The following is a 13,475-nucleotide window of genomic DNA, read 5'->3' on the forward strand; positions in this document are numbered from 1 at the left end:
GGCACCCAAACAATCGCTGTTCATGTAGGGATTTCCGTTTGCTGCGATTTTCACTGAATGTTTTTCAGTCATCCTGTCAGGGTACAATACAATTACCCCACAGGATGTGATCTTATCATCTGATTATTAGAGGTTTTTACAGTATAAGGGAGGGAAGCTATTATAAGTTTCTGAACATTTAAACGTTTAACACAACATGCGATAGCATTAAAAACAGGTTAGCCAATAGAAGGTCAACATTGCCCAATGCAGGAAGCTGAGGAGGTTTGTACTATATAAAGAATTTAGTATAATGCAACATGCCTGTGCCTTGCAGATGATTATTCCTCAGACATTTGTAGTACAACACAGATTCAATCAGTCTCCCAACTGCACAGATAAAAGCAAAAATGCACCTCAGCCCCCAAGAACTCATTACACAGGAGAAATCTTTTCCATGGACTGCAACGCTGAGAATGCAGGCTGCGTTTGAGGTTGGTGGAAGTAATGGGGAAAGAAGCAATATATTCATTAGAAAGATCCCCCCCATGATCTACATCTAGTCTGAGGATTGAAAGCTGGGCAGATAAATGGGTCTTTATTATTATCCAGATTTCACATTTCAGATTAGCAAAATGCTTATTTATGATGCCATTAATGGATCTGAAATAGGTAAGCCATCCTGTATTAAAAAATAACATCTTGCCATAGACATAAGATTTGTAGCAGCATGAGATTTTTTTCCCCAGGAATAATACAAGAATAACATTTTCCACCCCAAAGCAGAAACAGTAGGGGAGCCTTTTGCTATCAAGGAGATTCTTATTAAATTCAGTCACTGTGAAAAGCAAGATTTTTTTCCTCCTGCTTCTTTTGCTTTCTTTTTTAAATAAAGACAACTTAAAATCAACCCAAATTAAAATGAACAAATCAATGGCATTATAACCTTGATTTATTGGCGTCTGAGCCACTAAATTATCATCATACATGAAATTGCTGGTTTGTAAAGATTTCGGCTTTGTTAAATCTCAAGTTAAATAATGGTGCTCAGTGTACTAGGATGTTAGATCTGCCTCATCTGATATTATGAAAAATTCAATACATTTCTCTACAGCAGAAGTCAGGGGTCAGCAAATCTATTACTGTAATGTAAGTAATCTGGCAACCTGCCAACTCTTTCTCCCTTTTATTATTTTTTTTAAACGCCGAGCCAGATAATTTTATATTTACAAATTCTAAAATCCTCCGAGGCCTTTCCTCGCTTTCTCAACAAAAAGCAGCAGCCTTGCTTGCGTTTGAGAAATGTATACCATCCATGTCCTCAACGTTTGCATTTCATACAAAAGAAGAAAAGACCCTTCATCTTTATTAGGCAACATTCCCCTCCCCTCCCCGAGGGCAGAGGAAAACTAATGTCAAATCTCATCTGAGCGAGTAACCGCTAATGTCTCCTGTATTGATTAATGCTGGCGTGGAATGACTGAACTTTTGGGCCAAAACATTTAGCAAACAGTACTTAAGAGGAGAAATGAGAATCCATCTATTTTTAGAGCTCTGAAAAATGATATTTTAATAATGTTCTGGAACTGATTCAATCTGGAGAGTGGGGGAAAGTAAGGGGGGAATCTTTAGAGTTGTATTTGAACCTCACCCTACTTACTTCATTAGGTACTCTTACAGTATCAAACCAGGAAAATAAATAAATAAATAAAAACCCAGGCCCGAAGATCTGCTGGTGACTGGGAACAGGATATTTTGGGGGCAGAGGGGAATAAAGTTAGCGTTCGCCAAGAAAATGGTGGGAGAATGCAACATGGATTCTGTGCAAAAGACTTGGCTCGCCCATGAGCTACCAAGGGTAAACTGTAGCAAGCTTTTTACAAAGAAAGTAGGTATAAATAGCATCATTTGTGCCCTGGCCGGTTTGGCTCAGTGGATGGAGCGTCGGCCTACGGACTGAAGGGTCCTGGGTTCGATTCCTGTCGGGGGCACATGCCTGGGTTGCGGGCTCGATCCCCAGTAGGAGGCAGCCGATCCATGATTCTCTCTCATCATTGGTGTTTCTATCTCTCTCTCTCCTTTCCCTTCCTCTCTGAAATCAATAAAGATATACATTTTTTAAAAAATAGCATCATTTGTATTCTATGCCAAGATACCCATGGCTATCAACCACAGAACATGGACACTGGTCTTCAGCAAAGCTCTGCCCTGGGAAAATGCCCTGCTCACCAGGGGCTTCTTTACTTGCTCAAAAGGCAGCAGAAGAGGAACAAGAAAACGTTTTCAAGGCGTTAATTCCACGTGCCCCTGGAAGTGGAGGCAGACTTGTTTCTTAGGCCCGTTGATGATTCTGACACCTACCTCCACGGCCCTGGAGCCACTGTGACCCTAACTAAGCAAAGAGAGGAAAGGAAGGGCCGTGGTGCCAGGACCCAGCAAGGTGGCGGCTTGACCCTCACAAAGGTGTAGAGTGAAAGAGGCAGCTCAGGGACAAAGGGTCCCTTGAATTGGAGTCACAGGGGCTGCGGAGGCCTGGATGAGAGGTGAGGTGGGAGGGAGGGGAGAAGAACTTCAGACTGCTCTTACATATTGGTTAGGCATTACAGTATCAATAGCAGCCACCATGTAGTAAGTTCCTATCAACACCAGGCACTTAGTATGTCTTAACTCCAACCCTTACCAAAGGAAATATCCACAGGCATATTATTTTATCCTCATTTCATGGGTGAAGAAACGGAGGTTCAAAGTGAAATGACTAAATGACGAGTCAAAGGCATGCAGCTACTAAATGCCAAAACTGGGGAGCCATCACAGACCTGCCTGCCCCGGCTAGTCTGAGCGCCTTCATCTCAAGGTCACAGAAGCGCCGACACGGGAGATACCGAGATGATCACACGTGGGTTAAGAGAACTCTCTAAGAAATCAGAGCGAGCACTCCTTTTCTCAAAGGCAGCACCTATGTGGAAACACACGGCCAACCCCTACAACAGAAGTTGTGGCTTGGGCATTGGGCATACTCATGCTTTTGCAAAGGGCCACAACCCTCCAAAAGGCAGTAACCCTAGTTGGATCAGGCCCAACTTGATGTTGGATGGCAAGAGAATCTCAAGAGCCATATTCCCCCGGAACACCAGCCTGGAGCACTTAATCTTACCAAGTCTGGGGTTCCCCTCGGTGGCTCTGCTTCTAGGATGCCCCCCCTGCCACTCCTAAGAGTGTGTAAATGGATGTTACCTCCATGTCTTTCATGCAAAGACCACAGTGAAGAAAAGTTCGAATGGATATGAAAAAAGCTGACTTTATGCCGCAGGGATTAAAATACAGGCTCACAACAGAGGGCATGGATCATAAACAGACCCAGCCCTCCCTCCACGATGCCAGCCAGCCGAGATGGCAGCAATTATTCTTCCCAAAAAGAAAACAACGGCTAACTCAGAATCACGCTGCACGGGTCCATTTCAAGAGCAGATGAACATCGTGTCAAGAATAATGGACAAATATATCTACAATGTTTGCAGCATGTGCCCCGCGCAAGTGAAGGCAGGCAGTGTCTGTATGTCAAAACAGGCCAACAGTTATGGCATTTAAGTCCCATGCATGTGAGATACCATGGATTCCAGAGCTGCTGAAATGCTCAACAATTCCCCCAAAACATTTATTATTTTGATCAAACTTTGTAATAACTTGCACAAAAACAAAACGTTCCAAGAGGCTTTCAGTGGAAGAGTTAAGGATATACTTTAATGGTAAACAATTACATTCTTTTGTCATCTGATACTTTTTCCCCTCCTTTCTTTTTGGGAACATGCTTTCTGAATTTTCAATAGTCCCTTTGTGAAGGCATCTGTTACTCACATAATTGAAAAGATGTTTGTGCAGTGGCATGCTTGAGAGTACAGTTATTTAATCTTAATGATAAAGCCCCGAGGACAGAAAAATCATAAGTAGAACCCTCTTGTTATTTATCAAAAAGAAATGGGGCTAAGACACCTAATCTATTCTCAAATTTAAATTCATGCTTGATGAAAACTATCAATAAGACATGGACCTGCAAAGTTTCTTAAATACAACAGCAAGGTTCAAAGGGAAGTGGGGTGGGGGAGATAGGGCGAAAACAAAAATGAGACAATGCAGGAGCTTGACAAAGAAAAACTGCTGTTTGGCAAGCTAATTTCTTTTTCTGGGTCAAACAAAGAACTTGCTGTAGTTTACAGCATGACATACACACTTGATTAGCTTGTGCCTGAGGGTGTTTTTACACTCAACTGTGTAAACTCCAACTTCTATTAATTACAACTTGCATTTCGAGACAAATTTAAGAATTTTTAAATAGAGATTTTTTTTTTTCCAAAGCTGTTGTTTATTTATTTTTTTTTAAAACTGAAACCAGTTTTTCTACTCCAGGGCTTGGCAAGGGTTTTGTTTTCCTTTTGAAAAGTTTCTAGAAATATCCAGGCATTGGAAAGTTATCAGAGCATGCGAGGCATGCTGAGTGATTCGGAGGGAGGCTCTTGCTTATGAAATTACCTGACTGTCCTTTAGGGGGAAATTCTTTAAAGGCGATAAGAAGCTACTCCAGGCTTTAGGGTGCTTACACCCACTCAACTCGGGTCCCTCGGAAGGACAAGTGAGGGGAGGTGGAGACGGGAGAGCAGGAACACAGCCTCAACCTAAACCCCAGCACCTGGTCTTGGGATGCCTGGCTGCTGGTCATGGATAAGGGCCAGGAGGCCTTCTGAGGGTTGGGGAGAGGGGAGATGAGAGTACCTGGGTGGCAGTGTTGCATGGAGGGGACCAACACAGGGCCCACTGGCTAGAGGCCCTTTACCAAGACAGTGTTTAGGAAGGAAATGCAAGTCCACGATTGGTCAACCCCACCACGGGTTAGGATGGGGCACGATCTACCGGCTGGACCTCGGGGCAAGCGAGTGAAAAGACACGGAGAAGGAAAGTGTCTTTGGTGTGTCCAGTTTGGAAATTCAGCCTTAGATCTCTCCTGACAGCCCCTCCCCACCACCTAGCTCCTACCTCTTCACACATTTCCTAGAGAAAACCGTCCTTTTTTGTTGTTGTTAATCCTCACCTGAGGATCTTTTCCACTGATTTTTAGAGAGAGTGGAGGGGATGGGGAGAGATAGAGAGAAAAACATCAATGGGAGAGAGACACATCGATGGGTTGCCTCCCACAGGCGCCCTGACCGGGGCCAGGGATGAAGCCTGAAACCAAGGCACATGCCCTTGACCGGAATTGAACCTGAGACCCTCAGTCTGTGGGCCTATGCTCTAACCACTAAGTCAAACTGGCCAGGGTGAAACTGTCTTTTTTTGTTTGGATTTTTTTTTTTTAGCTTTGGGACATTTTATTACAAAGAGCTGTTTTTATATATGCGACTAACAAAATTCACCACACATTTACTTCATTTTTTAGCTTGACCGTCTAGTAAATCTTTAGCTTCATTGATTTTGGCTTCTATATAAGGAGATCCCCTCCCTTGTCTGGGTGATTTAACAGCATAATTCGTCGGTGAGCATCTCTTATTTTTCCTTTATTGGCAGTAGGGCTTACACCTAGTATTAATGCTGCTTCTCGTTTTGTCATTTTGGGTTCAAACCCACCTCTGTAATAGCCACCACTGAAGGCAGATTTTGGTAGACTTTGAAAAACTTGTTTAACTTGAGGCTCCATATGCTTCATGGCTTGCAAAACATAACGGCCTGCAAATCCTGCAGCAGCAATGGTCAATCCAACTGCTACCACTGTACTGGCCATGGCTCCGGCTCGGCTCCCCTGCCTCCGCCGAGAGCGCGGTTCATCCCAGCCCAAAAGGCCGCGGCCACCAGCTCCCCGCCGCTACCAGAAAGCAAGGGCGCCGCCAGCGGGGACCTGTTTGGATTTTATTTAATTCATTTGACCCCTAATTCTTGAGTCCCTGATATGTTTATGATGCTGTACTGGGTGCACTGGGGGGAGAGGGGTCCTCAAAGAAACAATATCACATGGTCCTTGCCCTCAAAGTTTGACTGTTCTTGAATTCTTACAACTGAATTATTTTAGACAACTTATGATGATCTATCTCAAGTTCTAACCTAATCTCTTTAAGATCCAGTTCACATTCTGGATGCTTCTGGAAGACTGCTCATTCCAGTTGGAAATTCTTTGATCCATGCTGAACTTATTATTTGTATCTGTTACTTACTTACCTAAGGTCTTTACAGCCCTACATATTAAAATCCCGTTCAAGTAAGTGTGGACTATGAGTAGGATCATAGGATAAGCGAGGTAAGCCAAGGGTACAGCACCTCATAGCTGCAGTGCGTTGGGAGTAGGGCTGGGGGTGCCGTGTAGGGGAGAATTCTGAGACAGAGCTTCATCTCCTGGGAAGCAGCACCCTGTTCCCTGGGCCGCCTCTGCCATGAATGTGGTAGCATGGGCACCTCCTCATTGCTTGCCAGCCTTCGTCTAAACTCTTCGGTCCATATGTTTCCATCATCCCTGCGAGTGTTTTGCACACGATTGATGTGCAAGAGTCACCGCTGCCCCTCGAGGACAGCAACAACCCCAAAAGGCAAACCTAGCCGGCCCAAGAAAAACTGGCCACTGAGACAGGCCTTCTTACCAACGTCAAACGTCATCACAGGCTACCCTGATAGGCCGACACGGCCCACGCCGTCCCAGAAAGTACTACTGACCACAGCTGGACCGGCTTCAGGTATTCCGAGGGACACAAACCGGACGCATCTACACGAGAGCAAGCCAAGCTGGTTCAGTCCCCAGATCCTGTTCTGAGGCTTGGCCGAATGGAACAGGAAGACCTGATATGAGAGAGGAGCTTTGCCCAGCAGACGGCGGCACCTCACCTAGAAGAGGGAGCAGCAGAACGAGGGAGCAGCAGGACGAGGCAGCCCCGAAAAGCAGAGTGGGGTCCAGGGGAAGCCACGGAGGGCGTGGAGCTCAGCACCTGGAAGTGTTTAGCTGGAGAGCGCCTCCAACGGTGGCGCTTCTTCCAGGCCCTCCCAGGGCAGGGCAGGCCGTTGATGCAGAGACTGGATTCCATTCGTGTGGCACAGAACCTGGCCGCCTGCAGGCTACCTTTTGCCCACGGGCATGTTTAGTTTAGCTGATGTAAAAATCTTTTCAGAAATACTGGGACCAATATTTGCAAGTCAGGTGATTTCACATAAAAATTATCTCCAAAACAAGGAAGGTCTGGAAGTAGAGAGACTGTATCCACCTGAGGCAAGAGTGTTGGCTGATCCTACCGGGCCTCCCTGGCCTGGGTTGTCTGTGCCAGGTTCCCACTTTCCCAGCTGGCCGCCTGCACTACCTGCGCTCCCTGCTCCTGCACACACCTGAGCTTGTGACCACCGGTGCGGAGCAATACTTCTCCAATGCCCTGGGTGAAGGACTAGTTTCCTAAATGTCCCATCTGCTGTCTACCGACACTTTCATAAAACACCATCAAAATGAATTACTGGGGAAAAAAGGCAATATTTAAACAGGCCTGCAAAATACAAGCCTCACTTTTTTTATTATATCCAACAGACACAAAGTTATTCTGGCAGGTAGCTCCACAAGTGTATCGATGCTTATTTGCAGTTGCTGTGCTTGGCTCACCCTGGCCTGGTAGCCAACAGTTCACAGACGGGTCAGAAAACCTCACTGGGCAACACTGGCCTAGGAGATGGCTCGGGGACCTCTCAAACCTAAAAGGCTGCCATCCTGCCTGGGACTTTCTGCATTGTGCATCGATTACCTCCAAGGGTGTCAAAATGAGCAAGAACACACCAACGTCCTGGACATGAACAGACACGAACAGGATTATAACTCACCTTACTTTCCCCTGGCCTTTCCCCACAATATAATTAGCTGAATTCCTTGGAGCCTGATATATTTTTGGCATATATCTTAAAGCACATACTTATCTCCCTCAAAACACAAACCTCCCACACCCGGCCTTCCAACTTCAGAGAAAAAAGGCCGAAGCTCCAGCTGACTGTCACCAGGATTCTGCGAGAATGCATCTGGCTTGGGTACAGCTCACCCCAAGTCACTGCAAAGGAAGCCACCTGAGCCACGCGGCAGGGTAGTCTTGCCCGAGGAATGCTTACGGGGAGAGCGAAAGGTTAGAATTTGAAATTGGGCACGAAGTCTGCAAGAAGGTGAAATGCAATTGCTCACCCTCACTCCTCCCCCCAAACAAATACTTTGTTTATGATTTTGACTCTCGAAATACTCAGAAAAACACAGCATAAAGTGCTTTCGCCTTGATGCTTCTTTTTCAATCCCTAATAACAACTTCATGTGCCCTACAGAAACAGACCATGTAATTTATTCAGGAAAGTCAAAACCAGTAATCTGGTATTCTGTGTAAAGATCTTTTCCCCCTTGCACGTGCTCAAAAACACTTAGAAAGAAAACAAATCTGCATGTGAAAACAAAGCCTTTAAAGTGAATGACTGTTCCAGAAAATGAAACCGAGAGAATTCCATAAAAGTAATCATTTCCCTTTCTGTTCCTTGACTGATGGAAGCAAGCATTTCGGAGCACCTTCAATAAAGGGTTGCATAAGGAAGAAAATATTCCCCTTCAAAGGGTCCTGCCCAGGAGAGGTGGCTATTTTTCTTTGCATTCTCATCTACAGTAACTTTTACCTATAAATCCTGAGCAAGAAATGTCCAGAATAACCACACTTCATAAGCTTTGCTGAGTTTGAGACATCTACATAGCAACGGCCTCACGATGGGGAAACATTAATGCTTTTTATATTGGTGATCAGCTGTAACATGAGCAATTAAGTACAGTACTAATGGACTATGGCCAGGAGCCTGGTACTGATATTAAAAACTGACAGAGATGAATAGGTTTGGAAGCAAAAGCAGGCTGACAAAGACATTTTTATGAAGTGCTTGGACCCATTTGATTTAAGCCAATCAGAGGCAAGTGTGGACGCGTCAGGCCTTCAGCAACAATGATGCATTCACAGGCATTGTACCATTCCTACTATGCCTTAAATAAAAACACCCATTGATTCTTTTCAACAACTCGCACTTTCATTATTACACTCATTAATAAACCAAAAGTGCACAACTAATACACAAGCAACATTTACTGAGGAACCGGCTATTTTTTTTTTCCTTGTTGGAAAATGAAAACATTTACGGGAAACGTGAGCCACACGGCATGAAAAATAAATCAGTGGATAATGCAGAGGAGATCACTCATTTCTTCTTCATCTTCTAGGACAATGAAGCTGGGGGGTAGGGAAACAGGAAAAGGACCAAGTGTCTATACGAGTGTGAAAGGAATGAGAGACCAGAGGAACCAGCCACAGGGGAAAAAACTCCCTCTGGCTCTGGTCTGATTTGAAAGGATTTACAAATTTCCAAGATCATCTTCTGCTAGACATTTGCCCACAACATCCTGATTCTTTCCAACTCCTTGAACCCTTTTTGAAAATGGTGGTCCTTCACCAATCTAGCCACCTGTTTTAGTTGTGTTAGCATAGCCTGGGACTAGCAAGAATGAATGAAATAGGCCATGGTCACTAAGTACAGTGGTAGCCAAGAGCTTCAGCTCTTCTTTGCCCAAAGCAGAACTTTGTCAGGCCCCTGGACAGATTGGAGTGTCCTCTGCCCTTTTCTGTTGAAACCATAAAAGGGAAGTAAAGCCACTGAGATCAGGAGTTCCTAAACTTTCCTCCCACAGCACACAGGAGCATGGCTAACTCCTTAAAAATCATGATGGGTTCAAATAAGGGAGAGTGGCATTATTTTACATAGAGTCTGATTTTTAAATTTTATTTTTTTAATATATTTTTTTCATTGATTTCAGAGAGGAAGGAAAAGGGAGAGATAGAAACATCAATGATCAGAGAGAATCATTGATTGGCTGCCTCTTGCACACACACCCTCCCCCCCACTGGGGATGGAGTCCACAACCCAGGCATGTGCTCTGACCGGGAATCGAACTGTAAACTCCTGGTTCATAGGTCAACTCTCAACCACTGAACCACACTGGATGGGCTGATTTTTTTTTTTTTTAATCTATCATCTGCAAATTTGGGCACTTAACTTGTATTAATTACTAATTATTCAAGACACCCTTGTATCTGATCACCACAATATGAGGGGCCTAGAGAGTAAAGGGACATGCCAAGGCAGGGTTCAAGACCTTGCTAATCACCTGGGGCCAGCTGTGCTCTAACCTGGGCTCAGGCTCTGCACAGGGATTCCCACTTAGCAGTGGGATTAATGTCTCATCGTCAATTCCACCCTCTGTGCTCTGTTTGGTGATGCTGGGACTGGGGCTCTGTAAATTACGTCTCATTTGTCAGCTCTCTTCTTAGTGGGGTTCTGCAAATGGGGCCCTACCAGGTCCGGGGGGGAGGGACCTCTTTCTTTGTATTTTGCTTGCTGTTCATTTCAGCGACAACCCAACAGTAACTTAGCAGCAGCAGTTGGTTGAGCCTCTAGCTTCTTTCAATGCCTTTCCTCTGAGGCGTAGCACCCTCCAGGGAGCACAGCCTCCCCGGCCTGAGCCCAGCTCCGCAGGCTCCTCCTCTGAAGCACCAGCACAGGTTGGGTGCCTCTCCCCAGAAGGGATCTGAACCCCAGACCTGTGAGGCCCACTCTCTGAACATCTGGATGGCAGCACCTCTTTTCTCTATTCTCCCAGCCCTAAGAAAACTGGTTATTACCTGTATTAATGTAGTGCTTCACACCAACACTTGTTTAAGCAATCCCAATAGTAAATTTTCTTTGTTGAATGCCTAGTGTGGTTTCTGTGTTTTCTTTACTGATAGACAAATTCATAATTCAAATTCAAAGACAAAACTTTAAAAAAAAAATGTAATCCAGCTCTGCCGGCGTGGCTCAGCTGTTGAGCATCGACCCATGAACCAGGAGGTCAGGGTTCAATTCCCCATCAGGGAACATGCCTAGTTTTCGGGCTCAATCCCCAAAGTGGGGCATGTAGGAGGAGGCCGATCAATGGTCCTCTCTCATCATTGATGTTTCTATCTCTCTCTCCCTCTCCCTTCCTCTCTCTGAAATCAGTTAAAACATATTTTTAAAAAATGTAATCCAGTGGGAAACCGAACCTTTATGAACTATCCAGCCTCTACTTGGATCTCACAAGCTCTGAATTTGAAATCAGAGAGCTGAGTCAGTCGACCCTTCAGAAGGGAAATCCTATTGATAAAAAAGGTGGTGTGACCTAAATAAATTAAGTATGGACTTGAAACACAGAACAAGGATAAAGCATGGATTTGCTAACTGGTCTTCGATGTTGGGTATCACAGTCCTAATTCAAAGGGAAAATACTCCCAAATATGAGTAGAGAAGAGAAATTTTTAAACATCTTTAATCATATTTCTTAGTTGCTAAAATTTGAGGTATCTTCTCCTCCAGGAAGAGATAAATCATGAAACAAAGTACACAGTCTTCAAAAGAATATATCTTGCCATTTTGTATAAGATTGAGGTCATTTTTACCCACACAACTGCTAGAGTAAATTACACACACACACCCATACACACACACATACACACACATTTTAAAGTCAATCCTTTTTCCACCCAAAACCATATCTATTTTTTTAAACCATGTGATGCTTTATAATATGTTTGATTAATTTTTCACTCTTCAATTGGGTGAGCTAGCTAACAGCTGAGACACATTCCTTTTTCAAATTTTAATTGCTATTAAGTCTGATGGTTCACATACTGGGAACATTTACACCTGGAAGTAAGAAAGGTTCACCATCAGAATAGAATTAATTTGAAAGCATGGTGTTTCTAATGAAAATGTTCTGATTAAAGCCTTGAATCATAAGTCAAAACCAAGCTGATTATGATACCTTGGATGCTATTTATAGAACACTCACCTGAGATAACAATGCTATTTTGTGCTAATATTTTTGTGGTATACCTGTTATGTACAGTGAGATTGTGGGTTTCTGTATTAAATACTGAGAGAAATAACACTCACACTTGACCTATTGATGTGCCATATTGTAAACAATGCTATGAAGAATAGTAACTTGAATTCCTGTTACAAATCCTTCTGGATCATAACACTGTCAAGTAAGGCAACTCTTGGGAATGCTTTGTGGGAATTTTCCATGGGGTCCTAAACCCAATTCAGCAACTTATAAACTACAAAAACATTGTAAGTTTCATTGAGTGGCTATACTAAAAGAGGCTCTGTGTTAAATGAAATACAGAAAAAAATATAATTGAACTCTAAAGAAATATGACTAAGGGTTAATGAGTTAGATGACAGTATTAGCTGAAATTCATTTGTAGGATCCAAAGGTGGGTGTTAAGCATACGGGTTGAAGTTGGAATGGTAACTGACTATGTGAAAAACAACCATCAAATTGATCAGTTGTGTTTTAACTTACAAGCAAGTTCACTGGCCTGTTTGTTCAGCTGACTGTGTCTTGCTTCATTCTATCCATGGCCGTTATTAAAACACACACACACACACACACACACACACACACACACACACAGCCTCTACTTGGATCTCACAAGCTCTGAATTTGAAATCAGGGAGCTGAGTCAGTCAACACTTCAGAAGGGAAATGCCATTGATAAAGAAGTTGGTGTGACCTAAATAAATTAAATATGGGCTTGAAGCACAGAGCAAGGATAATGCATGGATTAGCTAACTGGTCTTCCACGTTGGGTATCACAGTCCTAAGTCAAAGGGAAAATACTCCTGTGGAGACACCCCTCAGATTAGTCTAATTTGATTACTTCTTGTTTGCATTATCATCACCTTCCTGAAGAAGCTTTAATCATTAGAAAACCAAACCTCACAGAGCTTGGCAAGAAAGAATTTCCCGGGTCAAAAGCATAGCCATAGAATAAAAATACCAAGATAGGAGAAAACAAAAGATCTTATCTCGGGCCAATTTCCTTATTAAAGAAATGCCTACTTTGCAATATTAATACATTCAACATTAACACATTTTAATGTTAGTATAGTGACATGGCGACCTCCTAGTAACAATGCCGACCTGTGTTTCCTAGATTCTAAAGGTTCTCAGAGAACATATTGAGTAATCTATGCTTGGGTGGGGGGGGGGGGGACAGTAATTGCGGGCAGGTGGTCACAGGATAAAAGCAAACTTAAAAGAACATCTAATTTTAGCCCCAGTAACCAGAGAAAGCCATGTCCCTTAAAAATCACAAGGAGGTATGCCAAGTAAAATGCTAGCGGGATATTTTTCTGTTTCCTAAAAGGTCCTTTCCCTCTGGTCTTAGCCCTGACCGGAAATGCCTTCTAATGAACACACTTTCAATTAAGCAAGGACTTTCCAAAATTAAAAAAAAAAGTGTTTGTTTTTTTTACCTTTCATAATGTCTGCGGGTGCACGTGGCGGCGCTGGTGCTCCCAGGATTACCACCTAATTCATCATAAATGTGTTTCCATTGACGGCGGGCTGTTATCTGAAAGAATGGCAATGGGAAATTCAATCTTGCATCGTA

The 13,475-nt window shown here is 43.6% G+C and overlaps 1 protein-coding gene and 1 pseudogene across 3 annotated transcripts in view; both read right to left on the reverse strand.

Annotated features, from left to right (window-relative positions):
* ARID5B (AT-rich interaction domain 5B) overlaps window positions 1-13,475 on the reverse strand; it is a 181,434-nt gene that overhangs the window by 13,180 nt on the left and 154,779 nt on the right. For all 3 annotated transcript variants that reach the window (XM_008145469.3, XM_054729047.1, XM_008145470.3), the window contains one exon: window positions 13,339-13,436. In XM_008145469.3, the coding sequence (XP_008143691.2) occupies window positions 13,339-13,436 (98 nt within the window). The remainder of the gene's footprint in view (window positions 1-13,338; window positions 13,437-13,475) is intronic.
* LOC129152033 (mitochondrial import inner membrane translocase subunit TIM14-like) lies at window positions 4,316-6,829 on the reverse strand (annotated as a pseudogene).

This window comes from Eptesicus fuscus, chromosome 17 (assembly GCF_027574615.1).
Source record: "Eptesicus fuscus isolate TK198812 chromosome 17, DD_ASM_mEF_20220401, whole genome shotgun sequence".
Lineage (NCBI taxonomy): Eukaryota > Metazoa > Chordata > Mammalia > Chiroptera > Vespertilionidae > Eptesicus > Eptesicus fuscus.